This window comes from Euleptes europaea, chromosome 16 (assembly GCF_029931775.1).
Source record: "Euleptes europaea isolate rEulEur1 chromosome 16, rEulEur1.hap1, whole genome shotgun sequence".
Lineage (NCBI taxonomy): Eukaryota > Metazoa > Chordata > Lepidosauria > Squamata > Sphaerodactylidae > Euleptes > Euleptes europaea.
The window spans coordinates 54,374,579-54,393,349 of record NC_079327.1 but is presented as its reverse complement, the minus strand read 5'-3'; the positions used below and the strand labels follow the sequence as shown (position 1 = coordinate 54,393,349).

The 18,771-nt window shown below is 39.5% G+C and overlaps 1 protein-coding gene across 1 annotated transcript in view; it reads left to right on the top strand.

The window, feature by feature from the left end:
- Nucleotides 1–18,771, top strand: part of DMD (dystrophin) — a 1,354,185-nt gene that overhangs the window by 498,566 nt on the left and 836,848 nt on the right. Inside the window, exons 18-20 of the mRNA XM_056862020.1 lie at nt 23–146; nt 8,501–8,588; nt 15,822–16,063. Coding sequence (XP_056717998.1) covers nt 23–146; nt 8,501–8,588; nt 15,822–16,063 — 454 coding nt within the window. The remainder of the gene's footprint in view (nt 1–22; nt 147–8,500; nt 8,589–15,821; nt 16,064–18,771) is intronic.

Sequence of the window (18,771 nt, the reverse complement as noted above, 5' to 3'; positions counted from 1 at the left end):
TTTCTTTTTCTGTTTATCTCAGATTTGATGTTGATACAACAGAACTTCACAGTTGGATGACCCGATCAGAAGCTGTGCTCCAAAGTCCTGAATTTGCAATATACAGAAAAGAAGGAAACCTGTCAGACCTTAGAGAAAGAGTTAATGTAGGAGAATATTTGTATACTTATGCATTTGTGTTAGAATTGTAAAAGAATTTTTCCCTGACCACCCCTATCCATTGACGCACAGTCTGTACTCCACCACCAAACATTAAATAGCTATGTATATTAAAAATGAAATAGCTTTCTGGTATGCCTGGTGGAGAGAATTATAGCATAATTTGTAAGATTTAATTTGCTGCCATCTTGTCCTAAATACAAATAATGCAATGTGGGTAAGTGTGTTGAGTGACTGCCATTAAGATGTACAGTTTGTTTGCAATCAAGCTTACCATTTTATACACTTCTTCTTGTTATTGCTGCTGCTGTTGTTTTAAAAGCAGACCGTATTTTTTGGTAAGAACTGAGTTTTGAAAATTGTGTCATTAATCTGATTTTTCAACAGAAACAAGTCATGGAAGATGTGACTTTCAATGGTTTTTAACTAAGACAGCTAAATTAACACTTTGTTTTCTGAGTACTAGATGTTGCGGGGGGGAGGGATAAAATGGGAAGCCTAACTCCATTAAACTGTCCACTATTGAAAACTAAATGGTAGACCAGAAAGACTGTGGCTTCAATCTACTGGATTTATGGATGGACGAATTTCTGCCCATTAAGTGTGACTTTCTCTCATTCACCTTCCCACTGTAGCTCAAAATGTCTCTTGGAAAGCTGGCTCTGGAAGACAGAGGATCCCCAAGCACGGCATTTGAGGGGGCATTTGGGGGCTGCAGTTGGAGGGGAAGGGTGAAAAGCTGCTCTCCCTATGCATAAATCCTTCTGTCTACTGAAACATTTCTGTGGATTCAATCCCTTGGCCACATACAGTTATTTTTAAATTCTCATCTTATTCCTTGAGAAAGAAAAAGCATGGAAAGCATGTTTAATCCACAAGCACTTTCACAAGAGGCACATGCCAAGCTATCATCTAAAAAAGGTCAGGTTGCATAGCTTAACAGATCTATGTCTTTACATGTATTATGCTGATAAAGGTTTTTTGTGTATAAGTATAATATTTGAATGGCAGGATGATTACATACAGAGAAAAACATTATACAAAGATAGAACAATGATAGGCCCATTGCGGGGACTGGAAAGTGAAATTGTAACAGGAGATGAAGAAAGGGCAGAACACCTCAATTCCTACTTCTCCTCAGTCTCCTCTTGCGAGGGAAACAGTGCTCACCATGGCATAAACAAAACACGTGATGAGGGCATGGAGTTGCAGCCTAGAATTGGCATTGGGATAGTGCATAAACACCTAGTTTCCTTAAATGAAACAAAGTCCTCAGAGCCAGATGAATTGCATCCAAGGGTACTTAAAGAACTTGCAGATGTAATCGCTGAGCCTCTGTCCATTATTTTTGAGAATTCTTGGAGAACAGGTGAGGTGCTAGAAGATTGGAGGTGGGCAAATTTTGTCCCCATCTTCAAGAAGGGGAAAAAGGAGGATACGGGTAAATATGACCCATCAGCTTGAAGTCTATACCTGGAAAGGTTTTCGAACAAGTCAGCAAACATAAGAACATAAGAAAGGCCCTGCTGGATCAGTCCAAGGCCCATCAAGTCCAGCAGTCTGTTCACGCTGTGGCCAACCAGGTGCCTCCAGGAAGCCACAAACAAGACTACTGCAGCAGCACCATCCTGCCTGCACCGCACCCAAAATAATAGGCATGCTCCTCTGATACTAGAGAGAATAGGTATGCAGCATGACTAGTATCCATTCTAACTAATAGCCATGAATACCCTTTTCCTCCATGAATATTAACAATGCTGTTAATATACAAGGAAACAGTCAGTCCTTGAGCATTTAGAAAGGATGGATTTGATTACTAAGGGCCATCATGGGTTTTTCAAGAATAAGTCATCAGACTAATCTTATCTCCTTTATTGAGAAAGTTACTACCTTGCTGGATCAGGGGAAGGCAGTAGACATAGTTTATCTAGATTTCAGTAAGGCTTTTGATAGGTTCTCCATAATGTTCTTGTTGACAAATTGGGAAAATGTGATTTAGATCCTATTACTGTTAGGTGGATCTGTAACTGGTTGACAGATCGCACCCAAAAAGTGCTTGTTAATGGTTCCTCATCCACCTGGATGCCCACCTGTGTTCTGGAGAGGATCACCACATCATCCGTGTACAATAACATCAGAATATTGTGCTGTGCAATTTTCGGGGATGCAGGTCCTCCGATTTTAAATAATCTGCAATGCTGTTAACATACAAGGAAAACAAGGCAGGAGCTAAAAGACATCCCTGTCTAACACCTTTATTTGTTGAAATGGATTCGGTGAGACTTCCAATTCTATTGCATTTTACTCTGATGAATGTCTGTCTATGTAGTGCCTGAATGAGATGTAAAAGCTTCCTGTCTATGGAGGATTCACCTAACTTACTCCATAACCAAGGCCTAGAGACAGAGTCAAAGGCCGCTTTAAAATCCACAAAGGTTGCATAAAGAAAGGTGGTGCTTTTCGAGCTGTACTTCTTGATAAGGTGTTGTAATACTAAGCAATGCTCCCCCGTACCTCTTCCTTCTCTAAATCTGTCCTGGGCTTGCACAATTATTTGTTCTTGCTTTAACCATTGTAAAAGCTTTTCAAGTAGGTGCCTAGCATAAACCTTCCCGATTATATTCAATAAGCTAATTGGTCTGTAATTGCTAGGATCTTTTCTATTTCCTTTCTTATAGAAAGGAATAACTATCATACTGTTCCACTCCTTAGGGATATAACCTGTTGAATCAATATAGGTAAATAATGCAGCCAGAAATGGTGCCCACCAGTCTTCACATAATTTTAGGAACTCTGGTGGTATACCATCTTCCTCGGGAACCTTCCCATTTTTGAGCCTCCTAATATGAGATCTTATTTCCACTTGTGTGACCAGGGGCCATTCTGGGGTCCCCTCTAAGGACATCGATGCTATAGGTTCAGCCTGTTGATCATCCAGCATGGGGACCCAGGAAATTACAATACAGTTAGCTTAACTACTGTTCCAGGTTAATTGATCGAAAGCACTGTTAAACATAGAATTGTCAAGCATATAGAAGGGCAAACCCTGCTGAGCAAAACTCAGCATGGCTTCTGTAAAGGTAGTTCCTGTCTCACTAACCTTTTAGAGTTTTTTTTAAAGTGTCAGTAAGCATGTGTACAGGAATGAGTCTGTGTACATTGTGTATGGGGATTTCCAAAAGGCTTTTGACAAAGTCCCCCATCAAAGTTTGCTAAGCAAACTTCATAGTCATGGGACACAAGGACAAGTCATCTTATGGATTGAGAGCTGGCTGAAAAATAGGAAGCAGAGAGTAGGAATCAATGGTCAGTTCTCACAATGGAAGGATATGTCAGTCAGTCAGTCAGTTTATTAATACAGCGATTGCCGGCAAAAGAGAACAAACATACATTAAAAACACTATAAATAGAAAATAAGCAATTGCTAAAACCCAGATAAAATATTATCTCCTTAAAAAATTGGCCAAAATTTTTAATAACGTAGGATTTAAAACTATTGACTCTACCCACCTTTTCTGAACGAATTTTAATTGCCAAGAAGAAAAAAAAGAAGGCTCTTTTCATACCCACCTTAGTTCTTGAGAGTATTACAACATCATCTGCATAAAGTAGCATCGGAATACTCTGCTGTGCAATTTTGGGAGTCTGTGCAAGTCTTCAGAACATAAGTAATCGGCCAGATTGTTTATGTAATAAGAAAATAGCGAAGGGGCTAGTAAGCAGCCCTGTCTAACACCTTTAGAAGCAGTTATAGGCTCTGTGAGACTCCCATTCTTATTACATCTTACCCTACATCTTGATGTATGTTTTGCAGAGCGTGGATAAGAAAAAGAAGCCTTTTATCTATAGAGGATTGTTTTAGTTTATCCCAAAGGTGAGGCCTAGAAATAGAATCAAAAGCCGCTCTAAAATCTACAAATGTGGCATAGAGCGAGGTTACATTTTTGGAGCTGTTTTTTTCTATTAGATGTTGCACAATTAAACAATGCTCCATTTTGTGCCTGCCTTCTCTGAACCCAGCTTGTGCTTGTTCAATAATCTTCTCCTGACTCAGCCATGCCGCAAACATATCCAAAAAATGCCTAGCATAGATTCCCAATAATATTTAGCAGGCTAATCGGTTTATAATTACTAGGGTCCTCCCTTTTTCCTTTCTTAAAAAAAGGAATTACCACCTCCCTTCCCCAATCCTTCGGAATTTGTCCAGTAGAATCAATATATGTAAACATGGCTGCTAAAAAAGGAGCCCACCAGTCTTCTTGTTTCAATGGAAGGATGTGAGCAGTGGGGTCCCTCAGGGATCTGTATTGGGACTGGTGCTTTTCAATCTATTCTTCAATGACCTGGAGTTGAGGGTGAACAGTAAGGTGGCCAAGTTTGCAGATGACACCAAATTATTTGTGTTGTTAAGTGCCGTCAAGTTGCTTCCGACTCAGGGCGACCCTATGAATCAATGTCCTCCAAAATGTCCTATCTTTGTCAGCCTTGCTCAGATCTTGCAAATTGAGGGCTGTGGCTTTCTTTATTGTGAGTCAATCCATCTCTTGTTGGGTCCTCCTCTTTTCCTTCTGCCCTCAATTTTTCCTAGCATGACTGTCTTTTCCAGTGACTCTTGTCTTCTCATAATGTGACCAAAATATGATAGCTTCAGTTTAGTCATTTTAGCTTCTAAAGTCAGTTTGTTTGTTTTTTGGCAGATTTGGTTTTTTGGCAGTCCATGGTATCTGTAACACTCTCCTCCAATTTTCACTCCACCTTCATCTAAATCTAATCCAGCTTTTCTAATTATATGTTCTGAATATACATTGAAGAGATAGGGAGATAAAATACATCCTTGTCTAACACCTTTGCCAATTGGAAACTATTCTGTTTCTCCATATTCTGTTCTAACTGTGGCCTCTTGTCCAGAGTACAGGTTGCACATCAAAACGATCAGTTGTAGTGGCACACCCATTTTTTTTAAAACCAGCCATAGCTTTTTGTGATCCACACAAAAGCTTTGCTGTATACTATAAAACACAAGCTAATTTTCTTCTGAAATTCTCTTGTATGCTCTAATAACCAACGTATATTTGCAATATAATCTCTAATGACACTCCTTTTCTGAATCCAGCTTGAACATCAGGCATTTCTCGTTCTATATATGGTGAGAAATTAATGAAATGGTTCGATAGTTGCTGCAATCTTTGACGTCTCCTTCCTTGGGAATTGGAATGTAAATGGATCGTTTCCAATCTGTGGGCCATTGTTTTGTTTTCCATATCTGTTGGCATATTCTTGTCAAGATTTTGATAGGCTCCATTTCTGTGGCTTGGAATAGCTCTATTGATATCTCATCTGCTCCTGGTGATTTGTTTCTCCCGATTGCACTCAGTGCAGCTTTCGCTTCACTTTCTAAAACTGTAGGTACTTCTTCAAAAGATTCTTCTTGGAAAGAATCTGTCATCCTTTCTCCTCTTCTGTTTAGGTCTTCGGTGTATTGTTCCCACCTTTCTTTATTTTGTCCTGTTCAGTTAATGTATTTCCATGCTGATCATTCAGCATGCCTAACCGTGCTTTAAATTTCCCTTTGATTTCTTGGATCTTGTGGCAGATCTCTTGTTCTTCCTTTTTCTTTGTTCTCTTCAAATTATTTACATTGGTTATTATAATAGTTCTCTTTGTCTCTACATGCGGGTCACTGGAACATTGCACTTAGACTTTTGATTCTGTTTCTGTCACCTTCTACTTTTGCTTCTCGTCTACCTTTGGCAATTTTAAGAGTTTCCTCAGACAACCATCGAGGCTTTTCATTTCTTTTGACTACAGGAATAGTCTTTGCACATTATACCTTGATAATATCTCTAGTTTCCACCCAGTTTTTCTGGTTTACATTCACTTGAACTCAGTAATGCAAATCTGTTCTTTACATGGTATTTAAACTCTTCAAGAATATTGCTTAGATTATGTTTTGGTACTATGAATGTTCTGGTGTTTTCTTAAGTTTTATCTTGATTTTTGATTTTAACAATTCATGATCTGTACCACAGTCAGCTCCTGGTCTTGTTTTTGCTGAGAGAATAGAGCTTCATCTTCTGCTTCCAGTTATATAATCTATTTGATTTCTATACTGACCGTCTGGTGATGTCCATGTATACAATTGTCTATTTGGTTGCCTGAAACATGTGTTTGCAATGAACAGATTGTTGTCTTCACAGAATTCTACGAGGCATTCTCCTGCTTCATTTCATGCTCCTAGCCCAAATCTGCCAACAACATTTGATTCTGCTTTGTTTCCTACTTTTGTGTTCCAACCACCTATGATTATCAGCATATCTTGTTTAGATGTGTGATCAATTTCTTCCTGAACACTTGCATAAAAACTTTCAGTTTCTTCCTCATCAGCATCTCTAGTTGGGGCATAAACTTGAATGATGGTTGTTTTGCTAGGTTTTCCCTGAAGTCTGATTGATATTATTCGGTCAGGCTTTGTGTTATAGCTCCTCACTTTTTTTGCTACATCTTGCCTCACTATTAAAGCAGTTTCTTCTGTTTTTGTCATTCTCTGAGTGAAACACTTTGTGATTTTCTGATTGAAAATGTCCTAATCCAGTCCACCTTAGTTCCCTTATTCCCAAGATTGAAATGTTTAAACGTTCCATTTGTTGTTTTACAATTTCAATCTTACCTTCTCACATTCCATGTTCCTATTATATGCGTCAAACAGCTTTGGACTTTCCTTTTGCATCCATTCACGTCAACCACTGAACGTCTTTCTGCTTTTGTCCAATCACATCATTAAGAACAGTGCTACTCATACTTGTCCTCTGCTCTTCCCCAGTAGCTGATTGAGTGCCATCCAACCTGGGGGATCCCATCTTAAGCACTGTATCTTTTTCTATTTTGGATTGTCTTATCATAGGGTTTTCAAGGTAAAAATTGGTCAGAAGTGGTTCACCATTGCCTTCTTCTGCGCAGTACTAACCAGGGTTAGCTGTTGTGGCACTGGTGTTGTCTATGAAAGATCCTCCACCAGTGTCACCTTCCACTTCTGGTGCTGCCATTGATCCCTTAATAGGGTGGATGCATCTTCGTCTGGTGTCTCAGCTGAGCCCATTCTGTCTTGAGTGATTCTGCTAGGAGTTTAGTGTCTTGATAGAGTCTAGACCCCTTATGGTATTGCTCTCAGCTTCCTTGACACACACAAACCCTCTCACCACATTAAGGTGTGTCCAAAAGGGGTACCAAATTATTTAGGGTGGTTAAAAAAAACGGACTGTGATGAGCTCCAAAAGGATCTCTTCAAACTGGAGGAATGGGCGTTAAAATGGCAAATGAGATTCAATGTGAGCAAGGGTAAAGTGATGTATATTGGGGCAAAAAAACTCAACGTCTCATATACAGCGATGGGATCTGTGCTGGCAGCGACAGACCAAGAAAGGGCTCTCGGGGTGGTAGTGGATAGCTTGATGAAGATGTCAACCCAATGTGTGGCTGCTGTAAAAAAGGCTAATTCCATGCTGGCCATAATTAGATGAGGAATAGAGAATAAAACTGCTGCTATCAGACTGCCCTTGCACAAATCTATGGTAAGACCACACTTGGAATGTTATGTACAGTTCTTGTCACCACACATAAAAAAGGAAGGCGCAGAAAAGAGCAACCAAAATTATTAGGGGACTAGAGCAACTTCCTTGTGAGTAGCAGTTAAAACGCTTAGGGCTGTTTAGATTGGAAAGAAGGCAGTTAAGGGGAGACAATAATAGAGGTCTATAAAATTATGCATGGTATGAAGAGAGAGGACAGGGAGAAGCTTTTCTCCCTCTCTCATAATATTAGAACACGGGGTCATCTGGTGAATTTGGAGGGTGAGAGATTCAAAACAGATAAAAGGAATATCTCTTCACAGAACACATAGTTAAATTGTGGAACTCCCTGCATCAGGATGTGGTGATGGCTGCTAAACTGGAAGGCTTTCAGAGGGGAGTGGATATGTTCCTGGAGGATAGGGCTATCCATGGCTACTAGTCAAAATGGATACTAGTCATGATGCATATCTATTCTCTCTAGTATCATAGGAGCATGTCTATTATATTAGATGCTGTGAAACACAGGAAGGATGCTGTTGCAGCCGTCTTGTTTGTGGGCTTCCTAGAGGCACCTGGTTGGCCACTATGTGAACAGACTGCTGGACTTGATGGGCCTTGGTCTGATCCAGCATGGCTTTTCTTATATTCTTATGTTCTTAAGGCACTGCTTTTCCTTTTAAAGGCTTATTTATATGCAATCATAAGGACTTGATCGGCATAACTTTTTTTGAAAACTCTCTTGTGAAATATTCAGCTTTGATTTCATGTTGTAGGCTATAGAACGAGAAAAGCCTGAGAAGCACAGGAAGCTCCAAGATGCCTGTAGATCTGCAGAAGCCCTGGTGGAACAGATGGTGAATGGTAATTGCATGGCAGTTTGCTTTAGAAAATATTCTTTGGGATTTGATGAACATACAAGTTCATATTTATCATGTGAATTATATTAGCAAAACACTTCCTGAATGAAAGAGTAAACTGGGTTTGTATTTTTATGTGTTTCTTCTAAATTATATATTTCAATGAAAAGAGTAGAAACAACTGATATTTAACATCATGCGCTAAAACATAGTTAAAAACACAGTGTTCCCAAACTGTAAACAAACTGTTCTCAATCCATAAATATGACCTCAGCGCACCGTCTCGTTTGTTTGTCAGAAAATTTAGATATGTTCTAAAACTTTGAAAAACTGCAATTCATTTAAATTATTTGAAACAATAGTTTTTAAACTTATTTTCATATCCATCCTTTTGAGCACTTAACCTCTCTTTCCCATTCCTTGCATTGACTTCTTTTACCCCATTGAGTGCAAACTTTTTTTTATTTCCCTTTAAGTGTATCTATGACTTGTTCATTCCTGACTTTTAGTTCACTTTATACCTCTTTCTCCTGTCTGCTGTATTTTTTCAAACTCTACCTGTGTGTATTTTCCTTAGCCACAGTTTACCATTTGAGATCTCAACCCCTCCCCATGAAACAACAGCCTCTCTCCATCAATCATTGTGTTTTAGAAGCATTTAAAGACTTTGTCATATGATTTGGTTACTCTCCCCGTAACTGCTCCTTGTGGTTTTTTTAAAACCTCTTTGATTATTTATGGGCATATCTTTTCCTTTAGCAAAGTGCCTAGGGATGGATCCAGCCAGCTTTTCACTCCATCTTGCCAAATTCTCCTCCCTTTTACAGCTGCCACCCCACATGGCTTTTCCACATGCAGGTCCATGATTGTGTGTATAGCTATTTTGGTGATCAAAGGATATCCCTCCTTCCTTTTTCACTGGCAGGAAAGCTGGTTGGATCCAACACATGGTCTTTTTAATGAATTAAGTCAATAGCAGGGTAGTCCTCTTCAGAGTTATGCACTGAAGTAAATAGACCTAGAATGGTATAATGCGTATCTAAATGCAAGGTAGTGTCAATAACTATTAAGAATAAGTCGTAACGGCATTTAATCAAGTCATTCTGCTGTTTAGTCTGTGGTTATGCCTAGAAAGCTGCCTTATACTGAGTCAAGCCATTGGTCTATCTAGGTCAGTATTACCTGCTCTGTCTGGCAGTAGGCCCCCTGTGACTCAGGTACAGGTTTTCACATCACCTGTTACCTGACTTTTTTAACTGGAGAAGGCAAGGCTGAACCTGGGGCCTCTGCATGTAAACCAGTAGTTCTTCCTGATAATTCTCATTGCTTTTGTTGTCTGTGATGACAATTAAAACTGAGCATCTAATTGTTGTGTCAGTTTCCTTTTTAAACATCCTGAAATTCAAATAATGCTTGGTTTTGGGGTCATGCCTGCTGCTTTGAAACCGCTTAGCCAAAAGCAGCCTAATTGAAGAAGTCAATTGAAGCTATACATAAGTATTGTCAAAATCCCTTCCAAATGGAAATCTGGGAAGAAGTATGTGGAGATCTGAGTGGATAATTGGTAGTTATGACAGTTCAGAACAAAAGTGCTTCTTGTATTAAAACGAGGACCCATTGTTGGGAGGCATCTAAATGAATACAAAATGACTTTGTAATGATACAACATATAATTAGAAGGAAATCTAGTATCATGATTCATTCTAAGTGGCCGTTCTGAATATCCTTGTAAGTCAACAGCTAAACCATATTGCTCTACATTGAAGCAATAGCTAGTGATAAATATTTTTGACAAAGTATGCTTCTTATTAAGTGGCAGTTTTAAAGATTTTGCATGTAAGAAGCGGAACAATTAAAACCGTTTTAATACAATTTGTTATGCACAGTACACAATGCAATAAAATTAATGAAGGCACTTCAGGTACTGATCTCTATGTCCTTTGGGCACAATGTATTTATTCTCCGTCAATATCAGGGGTTGTTCTGAATATAAAACCTGAAACAATTTATGAGCCTTTAACCTTGAAATTATAATATATTATCACAGAATGTGCATTGTATTATTCATCATGTGTAGTGTTGATGGCACAATTTATGCACTTGTTTAACACAAGTAGCAATACTTTCCCCAACATTGAATGCAGGAATTAGTAATAGTGAGTCAAGGCAAGGTGATACTTCCTGACATATGTAATTTGTAGCAAACTAAGAAATTATGCTGGCTGAAATAAATATATATTAAATGTTAACATGCACTGATATTTAAACAATTACATGCATTATGTTTAACACACTTTTTTGAAGCATATTACTTTGAAGAGAGAGAATGTTTATGCAGTGTGTAAGAACACATTATGAACATAAGCACATATGAAGCTGCCGTTTACTCTGTCTCAGAACTGTGTACTCTGACTGTCAGCCACAGCCTTTCCCACCACCTGCTACTTGAAATCCTTTTAATTACAGATGCCAGGGACTGGAAAAGGGATGCTTCCAAATTTCTCTCTGATTAAATGTTCTCCATAAAATAAGCAGTTCAAATCTACCTTGTTGCAGTCATGGAATGGCATGGCATGCTTTAGTTTTGCAACCTTTTATTCATTCATTATGTTAAAACAGATTGTCCTTTGAATACTGACTGGGGTCTTAGCAATTCATTGCACCCTGTGCTTTTCATAGGCAACATAAATGTTGTAGTCATGCCTCTCTACTTATAGCCTCCATAGTTAAATTGTGTTTCTGTTTCTGGAGTCTCACTTCAGGGAGCAGGCCCACATATTCCTTAGACCATATATTCTCTGTTCTTGAACAATCATTGTTAATGTTTTTGTTAAACTCTTTTCTCTAAATTCCAGGGACTGAATTTATTTATTTGATTGAATTGTTTTAATTATTAACTTAATTTATTTACTGAAATTATTCTATATCTTTCGTGCTATATCAATCATCCTGATATTGTGTTTGTGTGTCAGGCAACACATCATCTTAGAGATTATGAGAAAAAAAAGATTTATGCATCCATCATCATCACAAACCCTTCATTCATTCTTTGAGCCATATTAACCTTTGATTTAATTTACAAATACACTCAACACTTACTATGTCACTGAACCTGTATCATAGCATTTTCAACATTAAAAAAAAATAGTTCATGCCATCACAGGCAATAGATAGTGAATAAATTTCCCTACTTTTCTACAAATAAACTATTAAAAATAAATAATATTTTGTGCAAGGTGATAGAGCAGATGGCGGCAGAGCAACCTGAGCAGTTTCTGGATGATACATCTGTCCTTGACCAATTTCATCCTGGTTTCCATCCTGATTTTGGGGTGGGAATGGTCTTGAGTACTGCTGGGGTTCACTCTGGTTGCAGCTAGACCTACACACAGTCTTTGACAAATACATGCCTCCATTTTGTTAAACTGTTTACACAATGGGTTATGGATTAAAGGTTCTGTTTGTTTGTCCAGATAAATGGCAAGAAAATGCAAAATCATCTGTCTGGGATTTGATCTGTGAGGGTTTAGTGTTATCACCAATGCAGGTTGATATTTATGTAAGGTGACTGAATGAGATTGCCTAGAACTTCAGGGTAGGCATCATCAGGCTGCTAGGTCTATATTTCCTTAACTGTGTTGCTGTCTCAGTGCTTTTTCTAGGTGTATGTGGGAAAAATAAAAGACTTTAGGATAACCACCTGATTCTATTCATGTATATTTTGAAATAAAGTCCATTAAGTTTAATGGGATTTACTTCCAAGTGTGTATATGCTTTCAGCCAAGAAGAAAGACTAATTGAGCACAACTGAAGTTACCTCTGGGTAAGAATATATAGGATTATAGTATAGATCTTTCGGGGGGGGGAATAAATGGATGTGGGTAGATTGCTCATGCGCTGACCAGGATGGCCCAGGCTAGCCTGAACTCATCAGATCTCAGAAGCTAAGCAGGGTCAGCTGTGGTTAGTATTTGGATGGGAGCCCACCAAGGAAGTCCAGGGTTGCTATACAGAAGAAGGCACTGGCAAACCACCTCTGTTAGTCTCTTGCCTTGAAAACCCCATAAGGGGTCGCCATAAGTCAGCTGCGACTTGACAGCACTTTACACACACACAGATGGCTCATGGAAAAAATTATTTTTAGATAAAGTAACAAGCAGTCCAGTCCTGTGTACATAGACTCATAAATAAGTTTTATTGTATTGAATTAGATTTATCCTCAAGTAAGTATGCATAGGACTGCAGCCAGAACAGTCAGTGTTTCCTGTGGGTAACCTATTGTCAAACTGCAAATCATCAGGGAGAATGCTACTTGTGTTTGATGCCCCATTCCACACCACAGAGTATTCTGCAAATGCAAAATAATCACGCTTCAAAGAAGGGATCTGTAGAAGAACTTGGAATTAAAGCCTTGGCACTTCATATATTCAGAAGACTTGTGAAAAATCTCTCTAACCCTAGATTGAAACTACCTGCAAAGTATCCACTTCACTATTATACCACAGTCTTTCTCACAGTTGTTTGGAAGTCCAGAACATTTAGTAATTTTAGTCTCATATCAATTTGAAATGCAGAATAAAAATGATTAAATTATTACATTGGTGTTGAGGAGAAAATTATAAAAAACTAGGAATGAATTCTACAAATTCTGGCTTATTTTGAATTTAATTATATGGATTCATTACGACAATCCATCATTAAATGTCAAGGACTTTTCAGAACAGAACCAATAAGTAAAAAGAGAATAATTCCATCACCCAGGTAGAAGTCATCCTGTTAGTTTGGTTTCATTGTGATCTCCTGGAGTCATACAATGAGCCCTTAGGGAAGAGCACTCTGAGACAGTGTTTTATTTGGTTTTATTTCCTCTAAGGGTTTAGGAGCCCCGTGGTGCAGAGTGGTAAGCTGCAGTATTGCAGTCCAAAGCTTTGCTCACGAACTGAGTTCAATCCCGAAGGAAGTTGGTTTCAGGTAGCCAGCTCAAGGTTGACTCAGCCTTCCATCCTTCCGAGGTCGGTAAAATGAGTACCCAGCTTGCTGGGGGTAAAGAGAAGATGACTGGGGAAGGCACTAGCAAACCATCCCGTAAAACCAAAGTCTGCCTCGTAAAAGTCGAGATGTGACGTCACTCCATGGGTCAGGAATGAGCTGGTGCTTGCACAGGGGACCTTTACCTTTACCTTTTTAAGGGTTTACTAAAATTCCTTGGTCTTTCCAAGATGGATTCCTCCCATACGTTTACAATTTAATGCTGTACGTTTATAGAGATTCTGGGATAACAACATCACGGGGCTTTAGGTGGGGAAAACTTGAACTTGTAGTGTGTATGTTTGGCAGACACTGGGAGAGTTTGGTAAACACCTTGGTGTACTTGTACAATGATTTTTGTTCTAATGCTGAATTTTGATTAATATCTCTTAATGTTTTGTTTTTATTCTTTTTATTTTGTAAGCTGCCTAGGGCAGCATATTTTGTAAGCTGCCTAGGGCAGATTCCTGGAGAGGTAGCATAATTTTTTTCTAAATATTTGTACTGCAGGATCCTAAAAGTAGACACTGTCATGTCCAGAGATATAAGATGCTTTGAAGCACACTAGGGAGTCCTTGGGGTCTGACAGCTGCTTGTTTTCCCAAGGAAAAGAGCCAAAACATTCACCCAGGGGTTAGAGAACAGTTTCCTCAGCGATATGACCATTTGCTTTACCTGCCAGGAAGGGCAAAATGGAGGGCTGTTGTAAAACATGATCTGGGTATTGAGATGTGTGAGATGGGCATCCCAGGTTATTGGGAGATCGGGGTTCACTTTCACACATGGAGGAGAGTTCCCTGAATCTGGATTGGGTAAGAGGCTTCTCGCCAGAAAAGGCAGGAAGGGTTAAGAGATTGGTAACCTCTGCGAGTCTTTGCTCAAATGCTAGAAGTTGGATTCCCCTGCATGGAACAGGTGGGGTTCAGGATGTCGGAAGTAACTCTCCTGTATCATTAAGTTTGGCTTAGTGTTATGTTTTTACTATTCCTTTCCTTAGACCTGTAACTAGTAGGCTTGATAGTATTTTCCCTGTCTTGTGCTCTAGCTTACTTTGTAGCAATTAAGTTTTCCTGTTTAAGAGAGCAGACTGTGATTCAAAGTCTTCCTCACACACTATAGTCACTCACTCACGCCTAGACACACATGCATAGGAGAGGAGCTGAAGTAATTGGGAGAACTACCCTTACCACATACACATAGGCAGCCCTTACTAGTGTCCCCTAAGTCACAGGTGACGTGGGAGGCTGGATTTCTAACTTTGGGCGGTGGCACGAAGAAAAGGAGCATGCTTTACATGCCCATGAACATGCAACACTCATGTAAGCACACATAGAGACAGGGTGGGTTTATGACCGTTTTTTGCCCTTCAAAACAAAAAGGGTATGGTTTCCATTCACACTGCACAAAATAATTGGTGTGTGTGTGTGTGAACATTGACTGCCCAGAGAGCAGTTCAGAAGTGAGGGATTTGAATTGTTAGTATGTGGATGATTTATTCAGTGATCAAATCTTTTTGGAAATCTAATTCTAAGTTTTCTTTGAAGATACCACTCTTGCTCCGATCACTCTGTATGCTGTCCTCTTCCTTGCTGGCATCCTGTGATCTGGGACAGCTTTGTTATCTCTGTGTAGGCTCTTTGTTCTATGTACCTGCTCACTGTCCTTTCTCTGACCTCTTTGCTTTGTGACCTTTGGGGTTGTAAATTAGCAAATTGTATCTCAGTTATCTGCTGCAGTCACTTGGTGTATTGAACTGTTAAAGCAATCGGAATAATGCTTTCGTAAGCAATCCATGAAGTGCTTCAGCATTAATCACCCCCCAATAAATGCTTGAATACATATTATTTTAAAAATCTACTCAGAAAAAGCCTTATTTCCCCATGTAAGTTTCCATTTTACACAATTGATTTCATTAACTGTACATTATCTTCTCCTAATATTTCATTTTTGCAATCTAGTTTATCTTGATGATGATACTTCACTAGACTTTTATTGAGGCATTAAAATCCTCTTTCCACTAACACACAACATCTGTAGGTTCAGGATCATTTATTTGATGATAAATCATTGATGGTTTTATGAAATTTCTGATAGAGAAAATAGGGTTGTTAAATTTCTTTCCCTGCTATTTTTTCTTTCCTGTTGTGACCTAAACATAAAAATGTTCAGCTCTTTTTTGTTCTTTTTCCCATCTTTCCTTCCTTTCTAGAGGGGCTTAATGCTGACAGCATCAAACAAGCTTCAGAGCAGTTGAACAATCGCTGGACTGAGTTCTGCCAGTTGCTGAGTGAGAGAGTGGCATGGCTGGAATACCAAAATGGCATCATTGCCTTCTACTCCCAGCTGCAGCAATTGGAGCAGACAGTAATTACTGCTGAAAACTGGCTGAAAGCACAACCTGCACCAGCAGCAGATCCCGCTGCATTGAAAACTCAGCTACAGAAGTGCCAGGTTAGACATTCTGCCCCAACGTTTGCTGGAGGCATGTCATTGTGCCTGCTCTGTGTTTACGAGGATGAAGAAAGAAAACAATTAGCTCATTCATCTGTGAGCCTGTTTTTAGGACTATCAACGGAGGCTGCTGTTGGTTTACATGATAGTCTATGCAGATTAGGGTTGCCAGGTCTCCCCTTTCCACCAGCGGGAGGTTTTTGGGGTGGGGCTGGGGCGGCGATCCCTCACATGCCATGATTAAGTCATTTCGAGTTGCCATTCCGAGGAGCCCGGTAGATTCCCAGCAACCTGGCAGTCGTAATGCAGATGCACCATTTCCCGTAACAGCAGTTACTACTATTACAGAATCTGGGGAAATCAAGTATTCACCAATGGGTACAGAAAAGTGACTCTGGTCCCACATTGACACAGTGTTGGAGTTTGAGGGCTGCTTGGGGCAAACCAACCCCATACTGATTTCTTCACTATACTCCTAATATTTTCGATTCTAGAGGGTAGCAGCAAGAGAAGTACAAATTAACAAAAGTGAATACCAAAACACTCCACACAAAAAGCAGTTCAACATTTCCACTTTTGCTAGTATTTTAGTACTTTATGTTCCCTAGTATTAGCTGACAATACAAGTAAAACTTAGACAGAAAAGGGAAAAGGGCAAGTAAGACATGTTCCAAGTATGCTGGTATTACCCACAGTGGCAAAGATGCATACAGACACCTAAAAGCTTTCTGAGAGAGTGGAGGGAACTGGTCAATGTAGCCTTGTTAAACATCGAGAGACGTGAGTACTAGTAACCCTACTGATACCTTTAGAAAGTGTACAGCATCCTTTAGAGATGCTGGAATGGACCACAAATATAGGCAGGAGGAAAACATTGTGCTTTATGCATTCCCCATTGCAGGCAGAGAAGGAAATTGTCAAAAGGTAGGACAAATTATGTTTTGGATCTCAGTCCATCTTCACTGTCTATGGGAGGATTTTAGTTGTCATCCTAATGATGATAAGTACAGAGCTAGGCAAAAAAGGAAACAGGTGTGTAGCATGTAACTGTATAAAAATAATAATGAAGCATCTAGTATTCTCCCACAAAGCAATAATGTTTTATCATGTTTTAATTTTCCTGAGCGCTAGATTGTGAATTGGGATAGTTGTTTGATAAAACTTATGTAGTAGTTGAAATGCATTGTGATTATTACAATTGAATTTATATTCATAATTATGAAATTAAAAAAAACAAACAGTGAAAGCTCCTACTCCCATCTGAACAGTCATTGTTTTGAGTTGGTCATCTCATTTAATGAATGTAAGGATTAGAACATTGATATGCTTAATTCTTTTTAATTAAGCCATGACAGCAGTATGCATAGTTTTATATTTAGCTGTAAATATGGTTTCCAGAATTATGTAGCTTTAAAGTAATCTTCCTGATATGTTTGATTAGAACATTAAAACTTCAGTCTGGTTCCTAGTTACGTATCCTTGAGGCTGTTAACTTATCTAATAGCTGAAGAAGATCTATGTAACGTACCTAATAGCTGAAGAAGATCTATGTAACAAAAAACAGGGTTCCAGAAATGAACTGCTACTGTAAATTAAACACTGTGAAGGTACAAAAGTTGTTTGACTTATAAATGAGTGTGTAATACACAAGCTCAAAAACCACTGTGATCACTGTGTGTGTGTGTAAAGTGCCGTCAAGTCGCAGCTGACTTATGGCGACCCCTTTTTGGGGTTTTCATGGCTAGAGACTAACAGAGGTGGTTTGCCAGTGCCTTCCTCTGCACAGCAACCCTGGTATTCCTTGGTGGTCTCCCATCCAAATACTAACCAGGGCTGACCCTGCTTAGCTTCTGAGATCTGACGAGATCAGACTAGCCTGGGCCATTGGTTGTGTGAGAGAGAGAGAGAGAGAGAGAGAGGGAGAGGGAGAGGGAGAGGGAGAGAGGTAAATTTCAGGTTCGGGTTTATTGGGCCTGATTTTTTCAGTAAACATGAAATAAGCCAAATACCCATACCGGCAAATTTCAGTATTTGCCTTATTTTCAGGTTTCCTGGAAAATTCAGGTCCATTATAGTCTATGAGGATTTTTTTTTCGAATCTCCTGGGGGGGGGATTTTTGGAGGTCGAGTCCCCAAATTTGCAGCATGGCTGCAAGGAACTCTCCTTAGACTGTCACCAAAGTTTGGTTAACTTTATGGGCCCACAAAGGGGTCGCCCCATCCTCCAGGCATTTGCCAGCCAAGCTTTCCATCGGTTTTCACGTTGAAAAGTTCAGCATTGCCAAGGACTGATGGAAAGAGCTGATTGCCTGGCTGGCACCTCAAAGTCTGGGGGCTCCCTTTGTTTTTGGGTGGCTTTGCATGATGTCCATGCAAATTAGCTTCCAAACAGAGGAAAAAGGCTTAAATGCAAGAGAAATAAGGCACTGAAAATATTCCTTTTGGTGGCAAATGACATCCTGTCAACAGTCCTTTCTTATGGTCATCAAAAATCTGATTTCAAGAGATTGTCATGGTGTGGGGAAATGAAACCTCTACTTGGGGCGACCTTCTTTTGGAAAGCAGGTTTTCAGGAGGGGTGAGATTGGAGACAGCCAAAATCTCGACCATGGGGGCTGTCTGAAGGGGATTGCTCATCCACATGGATGTAGAAATCTCCTTTGGAAGCCTGGTGGTGTCAGCAGCCTCTTTTTAGTTGGAGGGTATAT